Genomic DNA, 21740 nt, shown 5'->3' with positions numbered 1-21740 from the left:
TCTATCTATTTATCTATCTTTGTGTCTATCTATTTATCTATCTATGTGTCTATTATCTATCTATCTATCTATCTATCTATCTATCTATCTATGTGTCTGTCTATATCTATCTGTCTGTCTGTCTGTCTGTCTGTCTGTCTGTCCGTCCGTCCGTCCGTGTATCTATCTATCTATCTATCTATCTATCTATCTATCTATCTATCTATCTATCTATCTATCTATCTATCTATCTATCTATCTATGTGTCTATCTAGTATCTATGTGTCTATCTGTCTATTATCTATCTATCTATCTATCTATCTATCTATCTATCTATCTATCTATCTATATATGTGTCTGTCTATCTATCTATCTATCTATCTATCTATGTTTCTATTATCTATCTATCTATCTATCTATCTATCTATCTATCTATCTATCTATCTATCTATCTATGTGTCTGTCTATATCTATCTATCTATCTATCTATCTATCTATCTATCTATCTATCTATCTATCTATCTGTCTATCTATCTATCTATGTGTGTGTCTATCTATTTATATATCTATCTATTTATCTATCTTTGTGTCTATCTATTTATCTATCTATGTGTCTATTATCTATCTATCTATCTATGTGTCTGTCTATATCTATCTATCTATCTATCTATCTATCTATCTATCTATCTATCTATCTATCTATCTATCTATCTATCTGTCTGTCTGTCTGTCTGTCTGTCTGTCTGTCTGTCTGTCTGTCTGTCTGTCTGTCTGTCTGTCTGTCCGTCCGTCCGTCCATCTATCTATCTATCTATTCTGTCTGTCTGTCTATTTATCTATCTCTGGGGGTCATTCCGAGTTGATCGCTAGCTGCCGTTGTTCGCAGCACAGCGATCAGGCTAAAAATCTGCATTTTTGCGCATGCGCCGCAGTGCACACGCGCGAAGTACTTTCACACAAAACTATGCAGTTTCACACAAGGTCTAGCGATGCTTTTCAGTCGCACTGCTGATCGGTGAGTGATTGACAGGAATGGGGCATTTCTGGGAGGTAACTGACCGTTTTCCGGGAGTGTGCTAAAAAACGCAGGCATGTCACTTAAAAACGCAGGCGTGCCTGGGAAAACGGGAGAGTGGCTGACCGAATGCAGGGCATGTTTGTGACGTCAAAACAGGACTGAAGTGATTGCAAGTTACAGGTAGGTCTGCAGCTACTCAGAAACTGCATGAAAAAATGTCAGCACTGTTCTGCTAACCTTTCGTTCGCACTTCTGCTAAGCTAAGATACACTCCCAGAGGGCGGCGGCTTAGCGTTTGCACTGCTGCTAAAAGCAGCTAGCGAGCGATCAACTCGGAATGAGGGCCTATGTGTCTGTCTGTCAATCTATCTATGTGTCTGTCCAGGGGCGGAACTGCCTGAGACAACAGAGTCTGTTGCCACCAGGTTCCAGCCCTGAAGGGGGCACTTCCTCCGTTGTCCCCCGTTCCAATTGTACCCATTCTGCAGTTGCTGTATAAGAAGAGCCACCGAGTGCAGCGTCTATCATCAGCAGCGCTCGCTCCTCCTTTGTGACTGTCTCGGTGCTCTTGCCTGCAGACATCACGCGACATCCGACAGCAAGAGTGAGGAGCCGGCGATGTAATGGGGTCATGGCTAAACTGGAAAGCACCAGGAACACATGGGTGTCCCTTATACATAGGCAGTGCCTGGCTGAGTAGCCTGGGGGCCGGTGGCTGTACATGCGGCCTGCACTGAGCTGGCATCCCTTCTCCCAGCTGTTAGCATCTGGGTTCCTGCTTTCTCCGTGCTGTGGTGCGGCCGCATCTCTCACTCCCTCCACACTCCGGGTGCCGCTGAAGTGCCTGTGTGAGGCATTTGCCCTTCCTTGCTGCCAACGCCTTCCAACTGTACAATAGCTGGGGACCCGATAGATCCTGCTGCACAGTGAGGAGCCAGCCGGGACACCGTGCTGGTGAGCAGTCTGTCACTGACTGGGGAGTGTGCACGGGAATCCAGTCTGCAGTGTTAACTGCAAGCCTCATTGGGGAGGGGGGCGCTCTTCACACCGTTGTGAGGGGCTATGCCCCCTTAACCCTTGTACGCTCTTGTGGCATGCAATAGTTGAATTATAAGGAGTATTACCTCGAATCATAATTGTGTGAGTGGTTAAATATTGCACAGACAAAGGGCGTGCGATGGTTAAGGGGTCGTAGCCCCTTGCAATGGCGTGAACAGCTCATGCAGGGCCTGATGAATCACCTAGTAGGTGCTGTGGTTGGGGGAGTGACGGGTGCGGGAGAGACGCGGAAGGGGGAGGGGGTCGGGGGGTGCCGCGGGTGGGGGAGGAGTGGTTGCGGTGGTGTTGCAGGTGGGGAGGGACTGGTGCGGTGGTGGGCGAGGGCCGGGTGCCGCGGGTGGGGGTCCGGAGCCACCGCGGGTGTGGGGGGGCTGCGGGTGGTGGAGGGGCGGGTGCAGGGGTGCTACGGATGGGGGAGGGGGTCCGGAGCCACCGTGGGTGGTGGAGGGGGTGTGTGCAGGTGCCGCGGATGGGGCCCGGAGGTACTGCGAGTGGGGGAGGGGCAGTTAATGCTTCTCCTGATTCTCCTCCTGGAAGCAGGTATGCTGCTGTCGTCCCTTTGGCAGTGGCTCTCCTGGAGACTCGCACAGCAGCCAATCACTATTGTTAGCGCCGGTGTCCCAAAGCACCGCATTACAGGAAAGAAGATGGACTCAATAAACTACAGCTCCCAGCAGCCCGTAGCGCCTGAATGCTTTGGCGCTAAGGGTTGGTCGGAGCTGTAGCTTATTTAGTGTGTATACCTCCCTGTAATGCGGCGTGTTGGGACACCGGCGCTAACAATAGTGACTGGCTGGCAGAACTGACTGACTGGCTGAATCAATGTAAAAGGTGAGAGTGCTGTGCAGTGTCAGTGTCAGCATCCAGACATTACCCTCCGCGATATCGCCCACTTTATCTGTTACATTAGCCATCTCGGGGCTTCCAGGTGCTATGTTGTGGAGTCAGGGCCTCTGGGGATCTGTGCGCGGCTGTAGCGGGGAGGCAGTTCTGTGACATCACTCACAGAGGAGGCTCCGGGGCTGGGAGGGCTATGAAAGCCTTCCGCTGCGCCGCTTTCATACACATCTATGCCGGTGGCCGCAGCAGCTTTTGTTCCACAGCTAGGGAATGGGGATTGTTGATGCCGAAGGGGGCAGGCGGACTGGCAGCAGGACATAGGGGGTCATTCCGACCTGATCGTAGCTGTGCTAAATTTACACTGACATGCGGGGCGGCGATGCTTTTGTACTTGAAGATTAACTACCAGCCAGCGCAGCTCCTGCAGCTGGCCTGGAGTTACTCGTCACTGCCCGAGTCGCAGCAGCTGCGTGTGACATCACACAGGCGCTGCGGCTGCCCACCTCACGGTCCGGCCACGCCTGCGTTGGCCGTACTGCGGCCACAAAACGCCGGGCAAATGCCGCCGTGCCGCCCCCTCCCGCCCAGCATCCGCCTCTGCCTGTCAATCAGGCAGAGGTGATCGTCGGCTGTCAGCCATGGGCACATGTGCTGTTCTGACCTGATCGCTGCACTGCGATCAACTGCAGCGAGCGATCAGGTCAGAGTGACCCCCATAGGATGCTGCAGTAAAAGTTTTTTTTCCTATCTACAACACAGAGACTTGCTGCAGATGCGGTGGCATACCCTCAAGCTGTACCTTTTTGGCAGATACAGTACTTTTTTTATGGTCTGTACCGATTTTTGGCTCTCCAAACTTCCATTGAAAGTATAGGAAAAGGGGCGTGACCACGTCACTATACCCATGGCCACGCCCCCTTTTCAGATTTGTAGCGATTTGTAAGTGTACATTTTTGGAGGGTGTGCTGCTGCAGATGGAGTGGAGCTATTTTGGGGTGTGGGGCTGGAGCTGCAGCTCCATCAGACCCACTGTTAATCCTGCTCTGGGAACACACAGCAGCTAAAGGAAAGAGCCTCCCATTGGATGTAACGTCACGTGAGTGGGATGGCATTTCTCGTCCAATCAGCTGTGTACTGGGTGTGATATACCTGCTGCTAACCAGTGGTGCAAGTAGAAAAAATGTCTTACGGGTACTGTGTGCGCGCGCCGAAGGCGCGCGCGCAAAAAAATGGGTGTGGCCAAATGCCACATGGGGCGTGGCCAATGGAAATGGGGGCGTGATACACATATGGGGGAGGGGCAGATACACGTATGACCCCAATAGTGTCAGATACACGTTGCACCACAGTGATAGATATACATTGCCCCACAGTGCCAGATACATATAACCCCACAGTGCCAGATACACATTGCCCCACAGTGCCAGATACACAAATGTCCCCAGAGTGCCAGATACACAAATGTCCCCAGAGTGTCAGATACACATTGCCTCACAGTGCCAGATACACATTGCCCCACAGTGCCAGATGCACATTGCCCCACAGTGCCAGATACACAAATGTCCCCAGAGTGCCAGATACACATTGCCCCACAGTGCCAGATACACATTGCCCCACAGTGCCAGATACACAAATGTCCCCAGAGTGCCAGATACACATTGCCCTACAGTGCCAGATGCACATTGCCCCACAGTGCCAGATGCACATTGCCCCACAGTGCCAGATACACATTGCCCCACAGTGCCAGATACAGAAATGCCCCCAGAGTGCCATACATTGCCTCACAGTGTCAGATACACATTGCCCCACAGTGCTAGATACACAAATGCCCCCACTGTGTCAGATATACATTGCCCCCCGTGCCAGATACAGAAATGCCCCTACAGTGCCAGATATGCCCCCAGTGCCAGATATCCTCCAGTGCGAGGTATACATGCCCCCCTGTGCCAGATATCCCCCAGTGCCAGGTATATATGCCCCCCTGTGCTAGATATGCCCCCAGTGCCAGATATCCCCCAGTGCCAGGTATACATGCCCCCCCAGTGCCAGATATCCCCCAGTGCCAGGTATACATGCCCCCCCAGTGCCAGATATCCCCCAGTGCCAGGTATACATGCCCCCCCAGTGCCAGATATCCCCCAGTGCCAGGTATAACATGCCCCCCCAGTGCCAGATATCCCCCAGTGCCAGGTATAACATGCCCCCCCAGTGCCAGATATCCCCCAGTGCCAGGTATACATGCCCCCCTGTGCCAGATATCCCCCAGTGCCAGGTATATATGCCTCCCTGTGCCAGATATGCCCCCAGTGCAAGGTATACATGCCCCCCTGTGCCAGATATCCCCCAGTGCCAGGTATATATGCCCCCCTGTGCCAGATATGCCCCCAGTGCCAGGTATATATGCCCCCCTGTGCCAGATATGCCCCCAGTGCCAGGTATACATGCCCCCCTGTGCCAGATATCCCCCAGTGCCAGGTATATATGCCCCCCTGTGCCAGATATGCCCCCAGTGCCAGGTATATATGCCCCCCTGTGCCAGATATGCCCCCAGTGCCAGGTATACATGCCCCCCCAGTTCCAGGTATAACATGCCCCCCTCCCCTACTCACCGCTGCCGTCGCTGTCCTCCTGTCTGTCATGTGAGGGAAGGAGAGTGCAGCCTGCGCCTCTCGTTCCCCTCAGTCTTCGGCGGGTGTCTCAGTTTAATTCAGCGCCGATCCGTGAGCCAATCAGAGCTCGCGGGTGCGGGCTCTGATTGGCTCACGGATCGGCGCTGAAGTAAACTGAAACACCCACCGGAGACTGAGGGGAACGAGAGGCGCAGGCTGCACTCTCCTGCCCTCACATCAGAGGCGTGTGCGGCGGTGCGGCGTGGGGGAGGGAGGGAAGGAAGAGGAGCGGCGGCCCGTCGGTGTGGGTACGGCGTACCCACGGCTAAATTCTTACGGGTACGCCGTACCCACCCGTACCCGCCCACTTGCACCACTGCTGCTAACCCAATGAGAGCTTCCAGCCACGCCCAGCATTAGCCACACAGTCACAGAGTGACAGATCTGGGCAATTCTATAGGAGATGGGAGGGAGGGCGCAAAATTATAGTTTGCAGGGGGGGGGGGGGGGGCGCAGAACACCCTTGCATCGGCCCTGCCCCTGTAATATATGATTGCCATCACCTGTGGTGAGCTAGTTTATTGATAAGAATGGTGTTTCACCACAGGTGATGGCAATCATACATTATCAGGAAAGTCCAGGAACAGAGCATTTTCTCCCTCATGGAGATGGTCAGGCAGGCAAGTATGTGCCAGATACTTTGTATCTGAAATAGATCTGTTCTCTGTTTAAACAATAATCCAATTAAAACTATCTGTCTTAGGGCCCGATTCAGACCTGACCGCTGCTGTTTCTTTTTGCACAGCGGGCGATTATCGAACCAATGCGCATGCATGTGAACCACAATGCGCATATGCAATGGACAGCAGCATCAGGATGGTGTGAAAATCTCGATCGCACGGGCGTTCTCAAAGTGATTGCCAGGAAGACGCCATCTGTGGGTGGTAACTGGACGTTTTCTGGGAGTGTCTGGATTTCCCAAGCGTTTTCAGGGAGGGTGTGTGACGTCAGCTCCGGCCCCAATCAGCCTAATTGTTTCACACAGGAGGAGTAAGTATTGAGCTGCACAGACTGGAAAAAACATTAGATGATGAGTGAGTTGCAAACGGATTTGCAGCTGACCGCTGGCTGAGGGGAATTTTCCCACAGCGGACACATGCAATCGCACACCTGCACAGGGCAAATTTTCACTCCGCCTGGGTGGTGACTATCTGATCGCAGGACAGTGTAATTTGCAGCACAGCGGTCAGGTCTGAATTAGGCCCTTAATTACACATTTACATTTTACCTTTTCCATTTTAATGAGGAAAGCATCAACATAATCTCTCGGGTTATCAGGATCAAAAGATTCCAAGTTCATTTGGATTCTGGTTTCTACAAACTGGCTGAGCTTCTTTAGTAGAATATATGTCCTGTGGTGGCGCCCGGGAATCATTTTCATCAGCCTTGGAAACATGTCATACATCTGTAGAATGAAATGAAAACATGTGGACGTTTATTTGAGTGCTTGTCTTTCTTGTCTCAATATTTCTAGAGAAAGCACTGCAGGGAGTCACTGATCTGTGGGCCCAAAGGTGCATACACACGGTGAGATTTATCCTTGCAATTTTGACTATATAGTCAAAATCGCAAGGAAAGTTAGTGCAAATCGCAAGGTGTTTGCCACTTTGTGATACCGATGCGCTGTATCGCAATATCAATTTTGACTAATACTAAGGTGTAGTCAAAATTGGCACTTAGTCAAAATCACACATAGCCAATATCGGAAGAACACATAGGGCTAGATACATCATCGCTTGGCGAATGATAAAATAGAGAATGAAAAAGTACCAACCAATCAGCTCCTAACTGCCATGTCACAGGCTGGGTTTAAAAAACGTCAGTTAGGAGCTGATTGGCTGGTAGTTTATCACTTTCCATTTTATAACACCCCAAGCGATGATGCATCTGCCCCGTAGTCAATATTGCATAGTCAAAATTAAAGATAGCCAAAATCTCACTGTGTACACATCTTTAGTCATATTTGTAAGGAATTGCAGAAATGCAAGGAAGCGGTTGTGCAATTCCGTGTCATTAAAATGCAAATACAGGGTCTGTAGAAGACAGAAGCCTCCTGCATGCATTTGCAAGATCCGAGTGTTGTGAATGAGGATTCAGCTTTGGATTGTGATTTGTTTTGGGTGGATTTCAGCCTGCTTAAGCTGAAGCTTACTCAGGCTGGTCATCAGATCCAGACACCCGGGTCCAGTAAGTCTGTGTCTGATAATGCAGAATCTTGACCCGTCACACCTACAATACAGTAGAAGTAGCATGCCCCATTTTGTAGAACGTTTCCGGGTGCTGCCCCTACTTGCACACCAAACACCACAGCATGTCAGTCATGCTGCAGCTGACATGGGGCTGCAAGCGATACCGCAAGATCTGTTCTGCACATACCCAGAATGGGTCTGATGCCTGCGCAGACCCCACACCATCAGGTTTATGTACAAGTATAAGTTAGGCTCTCTGTGCAGTGCAGATTGTAGTTCTCCCATAGCGCACTGCTAATATAATTATATATATGGCAAGGAGATTATGGCAATACAATGATGTCTGCCATGTCCTACATTACATGCAATTGTCCAGCATTGATCACCCCACTCACTGGCAGCTGCTGTGACCCAGAACACGGCAGGTAGCTGCACAGGCAGGGAGCTACTTGGCAGATGCGAAAGCATTGTTGCCTTGCAATGCTTTTGCACCTGTGCTGGACACGGTAAGGAAGGTTGTAAGGGGAGCGCTCAATAACCACTGACAGTTCACAAATAGTCTTTTAAGACATTTTGCTTTCAGGATGAAGGTGAACCAGAGAAGAGACTGATGGTTCTGGAACAAACCCTCGTACCGAAATCACCCTGTCTACCCCAGCCGAAGAGGAGCTAGACCCCATAGACCCCATCAAAGGAGATTGTCTTAGACATAGTGGGTGAACTGACTGTCATAGGAGCTCCTCCCCGGCTGGGGTAGACAGCAAGTCCCATATGCTATCAACTTACCCATGAATGTCAAGACAAATGTAAGAGTCGTACAATATTTTGATGTAAAATGTATTTTTAATAAATCGTTTGAAAGAATGTGGACTAACGAGTGATGTTGTTGTTGGGTGACTTTGGTACAGGGGTTTGTTCCAGAACCATCAGTCTCTTCTCTGGTTCACCTTCATCCTGAAAGAAACATTTCTTAAAAGACTATTTGTGAACTGTCAGTGGTTATTGAGCGCTCCCCTTACAATCTTCCACATCAATACTTTTCAGGTTCTCCACTGGCAAGAGGACCTGTTTGGGGACAAGCTGCCGATTCCTCCAAGGACCATTGTATCCGAGTTGCTCTAATTGAACATTAGTGCAGTTTGGTTATTCGTTGTTTTTATATATATATATATATATATATATATATATATATATATATATACATATATATATATACACCGTATATAATCCTCAAGAGTAAACAGAAGGTGGCACTCCCAAAGACTTACTAGGTGTAAATTAAACTTGTAATGGTTCTTTCGGAATCTTTAATAGTTCACTGGAACAAAATCATTGAGTCCTTACCCAAATTTTGCTATGGGGTCTAGCAATGCTTGTTCATCCCTCGTACAAAAAAATGTAACTTTGTTAAAATAATGTAATTGTTACCTGTCCCCAGGCTGAGCTGACATTCATTAATGATTCATTTACATAAGACAAAACATTATCTATGTCCTCATCCTCATATTCGTGATGATTTCCAAACATGATGGAGAAAATAATATTGCAAATAGCTCTGCTGAAACAGTGCCGAGGATCAAAGAATGATTCTGGAAGGGATGAAAAAATAGAACATTTTCATCTTTAAACCTGAGTGCCTTATTTCCAGTTACTGTAGGGATAAAGGAATTATTAATCCTGCAATTTAGGTTTATGACAGATTAGAGTATTAATACAGTAGTAACATTCCCAAATGTAGAAACACATGCTCATAAAAATAAATACAACAGTTTTTTTCTTTTTAGAAACAAACCCAGAGGAATGCTAACTGTATAGACCAGCAGCTTGCCTACAAAAATGCAACAATCAGACAGACATCGGACAAACATCGACCTACTGATTAACCCTGTGATCACCTTGTCAGAGCTCTTGTTGTGCCAGCTGAAACCTATCCCCAAACCGGTCTCAGCACATCTATGTTTCAACCGCCACTTCCCTGTTACCCCCCACAAATGGTGCCTAACTGTCAATCATTTTGCAAATAAATTCTCATTAAAATATCAAAACAGAATCACAGCTGGGTCCATAGGAGTTATAAATAGTGAATACGGTTTGGAGTCTTCAAATGATATGATAGTTTTCTCCTGACCAATGTTCCTTCAGAAGATACACACCAAAAACAGAAAATAAAAAAATACAATAGTGTAATATTGTATTATCACAAGTAGACAATGAAGTAGTATCGAATTTAACGGAGCCCTTACCAGAGAGAGAAAGAGGTCTCCTCAATACAGCAGGCTCAATTGCATATTTTGCAGAAGGTCATGTCTTGTTACATGCAGAGTTCCTTATCCTTTTGCTTCACCTCTGTCCTTTATTCGGGATCGGTATGCAATCCCGGCGGTCACAATACCAATGCTGGCATCCCACTGGTCACAATCCCAACAGGGGCAAGGTTAATATTAAAACTCCCACCCCTACACCACTAACGTTAACCCTCCCTTACCGCAGCCTAACCCCAACCTCCCCCTTATTGCCTAAACTTACCCCCCCCTCTCCGCTCCATAACCCTAACCTCTCCCATTAGTGCTTAAACCCATAGCCTAACCATAACGTATTTGACCCCCAACCCCCCCTCCCCCCACGCAGAGGAACCCTAACCCCCCCACCCCCCCGGGTGCTGCCTAAACCTAACATTCCCCCCACCCCCACAGTCACCAGTATTTGGTAAGGAAACTGGAAAAAAATACTTACCATGAACATTTACAGGCAAATTTACTAAAGCTTCTAAAAATGATGTTGCCCACAGCAACTAATCAGATTTCATAATTTCACTATTGCAGCCTAAAAAATGATAGACAGAATTTTTACAGGTTGCTAGGCAACATCACCACTTTTCAGTTTTAGAAGTTTTAGTAAATTTACCCCTTAGACCAGTGATCTCCAACCTGTAGCTGGCGAGCTACCGGTAGCTCGTCGTGGTATTTTCAGTAGCTCACAGAGCGCACAGGCTTGGGCAGTCACTAGCACTCCTTCTCCCTTCATTTTTAATATGGTGCCGGCCGTCAGCCAATCAGAATTCGTGGACCGTCTGTGGCGGCACTTGACTGGCAGCCGGACCGCGAGTTTTGATTGTCTCACTTACCGACACCATATTTTAAATGCCCGCCACTGCTGGAGACTGTGTCACCCTCACCGCAGCATATCTCCAGACTTCACAGGAGTGGCGCGCGCTGCACTCTCCTCCCCTTCAGTCCCTCATACAGAAGGAGCAGCACCGGTGGCAGTAGAAGAAGCCAGCAAGGGTCAGCACTGTGTTGGGCACTGTGGGGGGGGGGGGGGGGGGGGGCATTTTATCTGGTGCTGCCGGGGGCATTTTAAATGGCACTGCGGGGGGAATTGTATCTGGCACTGGTGGGGGCATTATTTGTGTATCTGGTACTGCTGGGAGGCATTATTTGTGTATCTAGCACTGTTTCGAGTCATTATTTGTATATCTGGCACTGCTGAGGGGCATTACCTGTATTTGTATATCTGGCACTGCTGAGGGGCATTATTTGTGTACCTGGCACTACGCGGGGGGGCATTACTTGTAGTGTGAGGCCACACCCACTTTTGTGAGGCCACACACACTTTCGCAGCAATGCAAGCACATCGGGGAGAGGGGGTAGCTCCTTCAGAGGTTTTATTTTCCGAAAGTAGCTCACATCCCAATTAAGATTGGAGACCACTGCCTTAGACTCTGTATACTTACTCAAAACGAGATGGCTTATCTGCATAAGAACAAATATATCACACCAACCAATCACCACCTGACATTTTTTTTCAACACATTTTTTTTCTACACAGTAGTTAATCTACCAACCAATCAGAATCTGATTGGTTGGTACTTTAGCTCTGGACAAGATTTGATAAATTTTCCCCTTAGTAAGTTGCCTTACCTTGGCATGTGTTACTTGTCTCTCCAGTCTGTGATGATGTTATAATAATATTTTACCTATGCTATGTACTTATAATATGGTTACATGTTGTGTACTGTATTCAAGATTGTATGCTCTTTTATTTTGAATCTCATTTAGAATTAGGTGTAAATCCATCTGGAAGGTTATAGATTTAAGGGTTGGAGTGGACATGTATTTGCTTAATGCTGTAACCCAGTGGTATTCAAACTCGGTCCTCAGGACCCCACACAGTTCACGTTTTCCATGTCACCCAGCAGGTGCAAGGTGTATCACCAACTGTCACATTTTAAAAATCTGCAGATGACGTGCAAAACATGAACCGTGTGGGGTCCTGAGGACCGAGTTTGAGAACCTGTAACCCAGGGATGGGGAACCTTCGGTCCTCCAGCTGCTGTTGAACTACACATCCCAGCATGGCTTGCAATAGTTTTAGCCTTGCCAAATAGCAAAGCTGTAGCAAGGCATGCTGGTATGTGCAGTTCAACAACAGCTGGAGGGCCGAAGGTTCCCCATCCCTGCTGTAACCCATTGTTAAATAAAGGTAATCGATAATAATATGCTTTCAAACTCAAATAAGAGAAATGCTATTTAATTTTGGCCAGGTGCAATTTGCACCCCTTAGATAAAATTGATCCTGGCTCCAAGGCTAGGATGCACTAAGAAGGTAAAAACATACCACCAAATAATGCACTGAAACTGATTACCTGTGCCGCTGGGTAAGAAGGTGTGTGGGTGTGTCCTGCACCTCCACAGGTAAGGGGGTGCAGGGCAACGGAGGGAGTGGAATGTGGAAAGAGGCCCATAGGCTTCTTTAGGGTAATGTCAAATAAAGGCTGGCGTTACCCTCTGCATCATTAAGCGATCAGCTGGGGGTTAGTAATGAAAACAGGGTTTGTACTGAATTTTTTCCTTAGTACATCCCGGCCTAAATAAGGCAATTTACTTTAGTTCAAATTTACTTCCATGCAAGCAGTATTTGGTAAAACTGATGATGTTTTTCCTGTACTAACCTTTAGTATTCTTCAGCTCTGCCACCAGGCTGCTTGTCTCTTCCTGAATACGGTCTTCAGTGCTCCTTTTCCCAAAGCCAAAATCACGCAGAGCAGGCATGGTAAACCGACGGAGCGTCCTCCACCTTTCCATGTTGCTGGTAAATACCAGTCCTATGTACAGAAAAGTAAATCATACCATAAAACACAGTTTTTTTTCTAATCTGGGAGATTTTTAAATGATAGTGTTAAAACTGATCTTCCAAGAAAACATATTGTGAATGCAGTCCTAACCAGTGGGTTCTCAGACTAAGCTCTTAATTCTGACCTTTATAGAGTTATCATGTAACTTGTATTATTGAATATTCATCACTGGTGGTTATTTACAATGGAACAAAGTGGCGCAAGCAGGGTCAATACAGTAGTGTGGTTTTTGGGATCTGTCTAGGTTGACCACTATCAGGGGTGTAGCGAGGGTGGCTCTGGAGGTGTGCGAGCTCCGGGTGCTGGAAAAGATAAAGGGCGTGCTACCGCCTGACCAACCCCCTGTCTCCGCCTGCTATACAATGGGCTGCTGTACAGGCAGCCACAGAGCAGGAGGAGTATACACTGATTCGGACTCAGAGACTAGGTAGGGTACAATGCAGACCAGAGGCAACAGCAGGAGACACTGACAGCCAGCACATGCAGGAGCTCTGCCGCCCTCATTATACAGTATGTCTCACTGTCTGCTTGTAGCTGTGTAACAGGGTTATTTCTGTCCTGCAATACCACTCTCTGCCCCAGCTGCTGCAGCACCTCTCTATATCCAGATGCTGCAGGACCTTTTTCTGCCCCAACTGCTGCAGCACCTCTTTCTGCCTCACCGGCTGCAGCATTTTTTTCTGCCCCAACTGCTGCAGCACCTCTTTCTACCGCTCTCTACCCGCCTGCTACAGCACCTCTCTCTACATTGATGCTGCAGCACCTCTCTCTTCCCCAGCTGCTGCTGCAGCACTTCTCTCTCTTGGCATAATGTGTATTTGCATCTCTACTGTGGTGTAACGTGTATAAGTGGCTCTACTGTGGTGTTACGTGTATAAGCGTCTCTACAGTAGTGTAACATGTATAAGGTACTGTGTGTCGTAAAGTGTATAAGGGGTATTACTGTGTAGTGTAATGTAACGGTCACTACTAAGTGGTGTAATGTGACTAACAGACTATACTGTGTGGTGTAATAGGTACTATTATGTGGCCAAGCCCCTTCCCCATGAAGCCACGTCCCCATATTTTGGTGCGCGACTTCCATGCGCACTGTCCCTACATTAAACATAGGGGCACCCAAAGGAAACTTCCACCCTTACCTCCACAAGGTCAATTTAGGATTTTTAAATATTTTTTCTTTTCAACTATAACATGCCACCACATGTTGGCCAGGCCCCCTATTCAGTACAGGGGAGGGGGCGCCAAAACATACCCTTGCTCCGGGCACTACGGCACCTAGCTACACCTCTGACCACTATTGGGTCGACAGTAAGTAGGTCGATAGGGTTTCTAGGTCAACAGGCACTCTGGGTCGACATGTTCTAGGTCGACATGACAAATAGTCGACATCAGTTTTTCAGTTTATTTTTCATTTTCAGAACTTTTTTATACTTTATGATCTACGTGGACTACAATCGGGAACGGTAACCTGTGCCAAACGCAGCGGTAGCGGAGCGAGGCACCTTTCCTGAAGCATGGTGAGGGAAGCGAGCCATGCGAGGGGACACGGTGCACTAATTGGGGTACTGGTCACTGCTTGGAGAAAACATAAAAACATAATAAAATCATGTCAACCTTTTGACCTGTCGACCTAAAACATGTCGACCTATAGACCCTGTTGACATAGCATCCCTGTTGATCTAGTTACTGTCAACCAAAAGTGGCTGACCTAGACACTGTAGACCAAGTTACTAGGACATGGTGCACTAATTGGGGTTCCCGGTTATTGTACGAAGAAAACGACACCAAAAAAAGTGAAATAACTCTAGGCCGACTTTTTGTCAGGTCGAACTAGTACATGTTGACCTAGAGTCCCTGTCAACCTACAAACCATGTCGACCTACTTACTGTCGACCAATAGTGGTCGACCTAGACACGGTCGACCTAAGTCTAATCTACCTAACATACCACACCCGTTGTATTTACTGTATAATGGGGGTCATTCCGAGTTGATCGCTCGCTGCCGTTGTTCGCAGCGCAGCGATCAGGTTAAAAATCGGCATTTCTGCACATGCGTATGGGCCGCAGGGCGCACGCGCAAAGTACTTTAACAAAAAACAATGCAGTTTCACACAAGGTTGAGCGACTCTTTTTTCAGTCGCACTGCTGATCGGTGAGTGATTAACAGGAAGTAGGTGTTTCTGGGAGGTAACTGACCGTTTTCTGGGAGTGTGCTAAAAAATAAGAATTTACTTACCGATAATTCTATTTCTCGTAGTCCGTAGTGGATGCTGGGGACTCCGTAAGGACCATGGGGAATAGCGGCTCCGCAGGAGACTGGGCACAAAAGTAAAGCTTTAGGACTATCTGGTGTGCACTGGCTCCTCCCCCTATGACCCTCCTCCAAGCCTCAGTTAGGATACTGTGCCCGGACGAGCGTACACAATAAGGAAGGATTTTGAATCCCGGGTAAGACTCATTACCAGCCACACCAATCACACCGTATAACTTGTGATCTAAACCCAGTTAACAGCATGATAACAGAGGAGCCTCTAGAAAAGATGGCTCACTACAGCAATAACCCGATTTTTGGTAACAATAACTATGTACCAGTATTGCAGACAATCCGCACTTGGGACGGGCGCCCAGCATCCACTACGGACTACGAGAAATAGAATTATCGGTAAGTAAATTCTTATTTTCTCTGACGTCCTAGTGGATGCTGGGGACTCCGTAAGGACCATGGGGATTATACCAAAGCTCCCAAACGGGCGGGAGAGTGCGGATGACTCTGCAGCACCAAATGAGAGAACTCCAGGTCCTCCTCAGCCAGGGTATCAAATTTGTAGAATTTTACAAACGTATTTGCTCCTGACCAAGTAGCTGCTCGGCAAAGTTGTAAAGCCGAGACCCCTCGGGCAGCCGCCCAAGATGAGCCCACCTTCCTTGTGGAGTGGGCATTTACAGATTTTTGGCTGTGGCAGGCCTGCCATAGAATGTGCAAGCTGAATTGTACTACAAATCCAACGAGCAATAGTCTGCTTAGAAGCAGGAGCACCCAGCTTGTTGGGTGCATACAGGATAAACAGCGAGTCAGATTTTCTGACTCCCTGCCGTCCTGGAAACATATTTTCAGGGCCCTGACAACGTCTAGCAACTTGGAGTCCTCCAAGTCCCTAGTAGCCGCAGGCACCACAATAGGTTGGTTCAGGTGAAACGCTGAAACCACCTTAGGGAGAAACTGAGGACGAGTCCTCAATTCCGCCCTGTCCGAATGGAAAGTCAGATAAGGGCTTTTACAGGATAAAGCCGCCAATTCTGACACGCGCCTGGCCCAGGCCAGGGCCAACAGCATGACCACTTTCCATGTGAGATATTTTAACTCCACAGATTTAAGTGGTTCAAACCAATGTGACTTTTGGAACCCAAAAACTACATTGAGATCCCAAGGTGCCACTGGAGGCACAAAAGGAGGCTGTATATACAGTACCCCTTTTACAAACGTCTGAACTTCAGGGACTGAAGCTAGTTCTTTTTGGAAGAAAATTGACAGGGCCGAAATTTGAACCTTAATGGACCCCAATTTCAGGCCCATAGACACTCCTGTTTGCAGGAAATGTAGGAATCGACCCAGTTGAAATTCCTCCGTCGGGCCTTACTGGCCTCGCACCACGCAACATATTTTCGCCAAATGCGGTGATAATGTTTTGCGGTTACATCCTTCCTGGCTTTGATCAGGATAGGGATGACTTCATCCGGAATGCCTTTTTCCTTCAGGATCCGGCGTTCAACCGCCATGCCGTCAAACGCAGCCGCGGTAAGTCTTGGAACAGACAGGGTCCTTGCTGGAGCAGGTCCCTTCTTAGAGGTAGAGGCCACGGATCCTCCGTGAGCATCTCTTGAAGTTCCGGTTACCAAGTCCTTCTAGGCCAATCCGGAGCCACGAATATAGTGCTTACTCCTCTCCATCTTATAATTCTCAGTACCTTGGGTATGAGTGGCAGAGGATGGAACACATACACTGACCGGTACACCCACGGTGTTACCAGAGTGTCTACAGCTATTGCCTGAGGGTCCCTTGACCTGGCGCAATACTTGTCGAGTTTTTCCCAACGGTTTATACCCATGTGGAAGACTTCTGGGTGAGGTCCCCACTCTCCCGGGTGGAGGTCGTGTCTGCTGAGGAAGTCTGCTTCCCAGTTGTCCACTCCCGGAATGAATACTGCTGACAGTGCTATCACATGATTTTCCGCCCAGCGAAGAATCCTTGCAGCTTCTGCCATTGCCCTCCTGCTTCTTGTGCCACCCTGTCTGTTTACGTGGGTGACTGCCGTGATGTTGTCCGACTGGATCAACACCGGCTGACCTTGAAGCAGAGGTCTTGCTAAGCTTAGAGCATTGTAAATGGCCCTTAGCTTCAGGATATTTATGTGAAGTGATGTCTCCAGGCTTGACCATAAGCCCTGGAAATTCCTTCCCTGTGTGACTGCTCCCCAGCCTCGCAGGCTGGCATCCGTGGTCACCAGGACCCAGTCCTGAATGCCGAATCTGCGGCCCTCTAGAAGATGAGCACTCTGCAACCACCACAGGAGGGACACCCTTGTCCTTGGTGACAGGGTTATCCGCTGATGCATCTGAAGATGCGACCCGGACCATTTGTCCAGCAGGTCCCACTGGAAAGTTCTTGCGTGGAATCTGCCGAATGGGATTGCTTCGTAGAAAGCCACCATTTTTCCCATAACCCTTGTGCATTGATGCACTGAGACTTGGCTCGGTTTTAGGAGGTTCCTGACTAGCTCGGATAACTCCCTGGCTTTCTCCTCCGGGAGAAACACCTTTTTCTGGACTGTGTCCAGGATCATCCCTAGGAACAGAAGACGAGTCGTCGGAACCAGCTGCGATTTTGGAATATTGAGAATCCAACCGTGCTGCCGCAACACTACCTGAGATAGTGCTACACCGACCTCCAACTGTTCTCTGGATCTTACCCTTATCATGAGATCGTCCAAGTAAGGGATAACTAAAACTCCCTTCCTTCGAAGGAGTATCATCATTTCGGCCATTACCTTGGTAAAGACCCGGGGTGCCGTGGACCATCCAAACGGCAGCGTCTGAAACTGATAGTGACAGTTCTGTACCACAAACCTGAGGTACCCTTGGTGAGAAGGGTAAATTGGGACATGAAGGTAAGCATCCTTGATGTCCAGAGACACCATGTAGTCCCCTTCTTCCAGGTTCGCAATCACTGCTCTGAGTGACTCCATCTTGAATTTGAACTTCTGTATGTAAGTGTTCAAAGATTTTAGATTTAAAATCGGTCTCACCGAGCCGTCCAGCTTCGGTACCACAACAGTGTGGAATAATACCCCTTTCCCTGTTGCAGGAGGGGTACCTTGATTATCACCTGCTGGGAATACAGCTTGTGAATGGCTTCCAAAACTGCCTCCCTGTCGGAGGGAGACGTCGGTAAAGCCGACTTTAGGAAACGGCGAGGGGGAGACGTCTCGAATTCCAATTTGTACCCCTGAGATACCACCTGAAGGATCCAGGGGTCTACTTGCGAGTGAGCCCACTGCGCGCTGAAATTCTTGAGACGGGCCCCCACCGTGCCTGAGTCCGCTTGTAAAGCCCCAGCGTCATGCTGAGGGCTTGGCAGAGGCGGGAGAGGGCTTCTGTTCCTGGGAACTGGCTGATTTCTGCAGCCTTTTTCCTCTTCCTCTGTCACGGGGCAGAAATGAGGAACCTTTCGCCCGCTTGCCCTTATGGGAACGAAAGGACTGCGCCTGATAATACGGCGTCTTCTTATGTTGAGAGGCGACCTGGGGTAAAAACGTGGATTTCCCAGCTGTTGCCGTGGCCACCAGGTCTGAAAGACCGACCCCAAATAACTCCTCCCCTTTATAAGGCAATACTTCCATATGCCGTTTGGAATCCGCATCACCTGACCACTGTCGTGTCCATAACCCTCTTCTGGCAGAAATGGACAACGCACTTACTCTTGATGCCAGTCGGCAAATATTCCGCTGTGCATCACGCATATATAGAAATGCATCTTTTAAATGCTCTATAGGCAATAATATACTGTCCCTATCTAGGGTATCAATATTCTCAGTCAGGGAATCCGACCACGCCAACCCAGCACTGCACATCCAGGCTGAGGCGATTGCTGGTCGCAGTATAACACCAGTATGTGTGTAAATACATTTTAGGATACCCTCCTGCTTTCTATCAGCAGGATCCTTAAGGGCGGCCATCTCAGGAGAGGGTAGAGCCCTTGTTTTTACAAGCGTGTGAGCGCTTTATCCACCCTAGGGGGTGTTTCCCAACGCACCCTAACCTCTGGCGGGAAAGGATATAATGCCAATAACTTTTTAGAAATTATCAGTTTTTATCGGGGGAAACCCACGCTTCATCACACACCTCATTTAATTTCTCAGATTCAGGAAAACTACAGGTAGTTTTTCCTCACCGAACATAATACCCCTTTTGGTGGTACTCGTATTATCAGAAATGTGTAAAACATTTTTCATTGCCTCAATCATGTAACGTGTGGCCCTACTGGAAGTCACATTTGTCTCTTCACCGTCGACACTGGAGTCAGTATCCGTGTCGGCGTCTGTATCTGCCATCTGAGGTAACGGGCGCTTTAGAGCCCCTGACGGCCTACGAGACGTCTGGACAGGCACAAGCTGAGTAGCCGGCTGTCTCATGTCAACCACTATCTTTTGTAAAGAGCTGACACTGTTAATTCCTTCCAACAGTTCACCCACTCAGGTGTCGACCCCCTAGGGGGTGACATCCCTATTACAGGCAATTTGCTCCGCCTCCACATCATTTTCCTCCTCATACATGTCGACACAAACGTACCGACACACAGCACACACACAGGGAATGCTCTGATAGAGGACAGGACCCCACTAGCCCTTTGGGGAGACAGAGGGAGAGTTTGCCAGCACACACCAGAGCGCTATATATATACAGGGATAACCTTATATAAGTGTTTTTCCCCTTATAGCTGCTGTATTGTTAATACTGCGCCTAATTAGTGCCCCCCTCTCTTTTTTAACCCTTTCTGTAGTGTAGTGACTGCAGGGGAGAGCCAGGGAGCTTCCCTCCAACGGAGCTGTGAGGGAAAATGGCGCCAGTGTGCTGAGGAGATAGGCTCCGCCCCTTTTTCGCGGACTTTACTCCTGCTTTTTGCTGTATTCTGGCAGGGGTTAAAATTCATCCATATAGCCCTGGGGGCTATATGTGATGTATTTTCGCCAGCCAAGGTGTTTTTATTGCTGCTCAGGGCGCCCCCCCCTAGCGCCCTGCACCCTCAGTGACCGAAGTGTGAAGTGTGCTGAGGAGCAATGGCGCACAGCTGCAGTGCTGTGCGCTACCTTGGTGAAGACAGGATGTCTTCTGCCGCCGATTTTCCGGACCTCTTCTTGCTTCTGGCTCTGTAAGGGGGCCGGCGGCGCGGCTCTGGGACCGGACTCCATGGCTGGGCCTGTGTTCGATCCCTCTGGAGCTAATGGTGTCCAGTAGCCTAAGAAGGCCAATCCACTCTGCACGCAGGTGAGTTCGCTTCTTCTCCCCTTAGTCCCTCGATGCAGTGAGCCTGTTGCCAGCAGGTCTCACTGAAAATAAAAAACCTAAAACTAAACTTTTCACTAAGCAGCTCAGGAGAGCCACCTAGTGTGCACCCTTCTCGTTCGGGCACAAAAATCTAACTGAGGCTTGGAGGAGGGTCATGGGGGGAGGAGCCAGTGCACACCAGGTAGTCCTAAAGCTTTACTTTTGTGCCCAGTCTCCTGCGGAGCCGCTATTCCCCATGGTCCTTACGGAGTCCCCAGCATCCACTAGGACGTCAGAGAAAACGCAGGCGTGTCAGATAAAAACGCAGGAGTGCCTGGGGAAATGGGGAAGTGGTTGGCCGAACACAGGGCGTGTTTGTGACGTCAAAACAGGAACTAAATAGTCTGAAGTGATCGCAAGGAAGGAGTAGGTCTGCAGCTACTCAGAAACTGCATGAAAAATTTTTGGAGCAGTTCTGCTAATCTTTCGTTCGCACTTCTTCTAAGCTAAGATACACTCCCAGAGGGCGGCGGCCTAGCGTTTGCACTGCTGCTAAAACCAGCTAGCGAGCGATCAACTCGGAATGACCCCCAATGTATCTAACTTTGAGACTTTATTTGTATATTGGTGGTCATTCCGAGTTGATCGCAGCCAGCAACTTTTTGCTGCTGCTGCAATCAACTAGTCCACGCCTATGGGGGAGTGTATTTTAGCTTAGCAGGGCTGCGATCGCTTGTGCAGCCCTGCTAAGCTAAAATAATTTCAAGCAGAACATGACTAGCCCTATACCTACTTACCCTGTGCGATGGATCCAGCGATGATGGGTCTGGCTTTGACGTCACTCCTCCGCCCTCTGTTCTGCTGGACACGCCTGTGTTATACTCACTACTCCCCGAAAACGGCTCCAAACGCTCCAGATCCGCCCAGCCACGCCTCCTTCCTGTCAATCTTCTGAGCGGTCGGCTCTGCGACCGCTTCCTTTGTAAGTCGCGACGTAACCCGGCGACCCCTGTCGCCGGGCAACTTCACGCACTGTGCCCGCTGCGCATACGCATTCCGCACCCGTTCGCACCACAGCGATAAACCGCTGCGTGCGAACGGGTCGGAATGACCCCCATTGTACTGAACTACAGCCCTCCCTCTGTGAGAGCAGCCATCATTGCTAGTAAAGGCACTTATACCTGCCCCATGCTTTGTGCAGAATACAGTATGTTCCGAACCACAGGAAGATTAAAACTGGGACTCAGTTTGGTCGTATCTCCTTGGGAAATCGGAATCAAGATTTGGGCCTAATTCAGACCTGATTGCAA

General features: G+C 48.8%; 1 protein-coding gene across 2 annotated transcripts in view; it reads right to left on the bottom strand.

Annotated features, from left to right (window-relative positions):
* LOC134949291 (cytochrome P450 2G1-like) overlaps window positions 1-21740 on the bottom strand; it is a 174691-nt gene that overhangs the window by 69483 nt on the left and 83468 nt on the right. For both annotated transcript variants that reach the window (XM_063937788.1, XM_063937789.1), the window contains 3 exons: window positions 12706-12858; window positions 9183-9343; window positions 6794-6970 (listed from right to left, as the gene is read on the bottom strand). In XM_063937788.1, the coding sequence (XP_063793858.1) occupies window positions 6794-6970; window positions 9183-9343; window positions 12706-12858 (491 nt within the window). The remainder of the gene's footprint in view (window positions 1-6793; window positions 6971-9182; window positions 9344-12705; window positions 12859-21740) is intronic.

The sequence above is a fragment of the Pseudophryne corroboree genome, chromosome 8, assembly GCF_028390025.1.
Source record: "Pseudophryne corroboree isolate aPseCor3 chromosome 8, aPseCor3.hap2, whole genome shotgun sequence".
In the NCBI taxonomy this organism is placed as follows: Eukaryota; Metazoa; Chordata; class Amphibia; order Anura; family Myobatrachidae; genus Pseudophryne; species Pseudophryne corroboree.
This window is presented reverse-complemented; position numbering and strand designations above follow the sequence as displayed.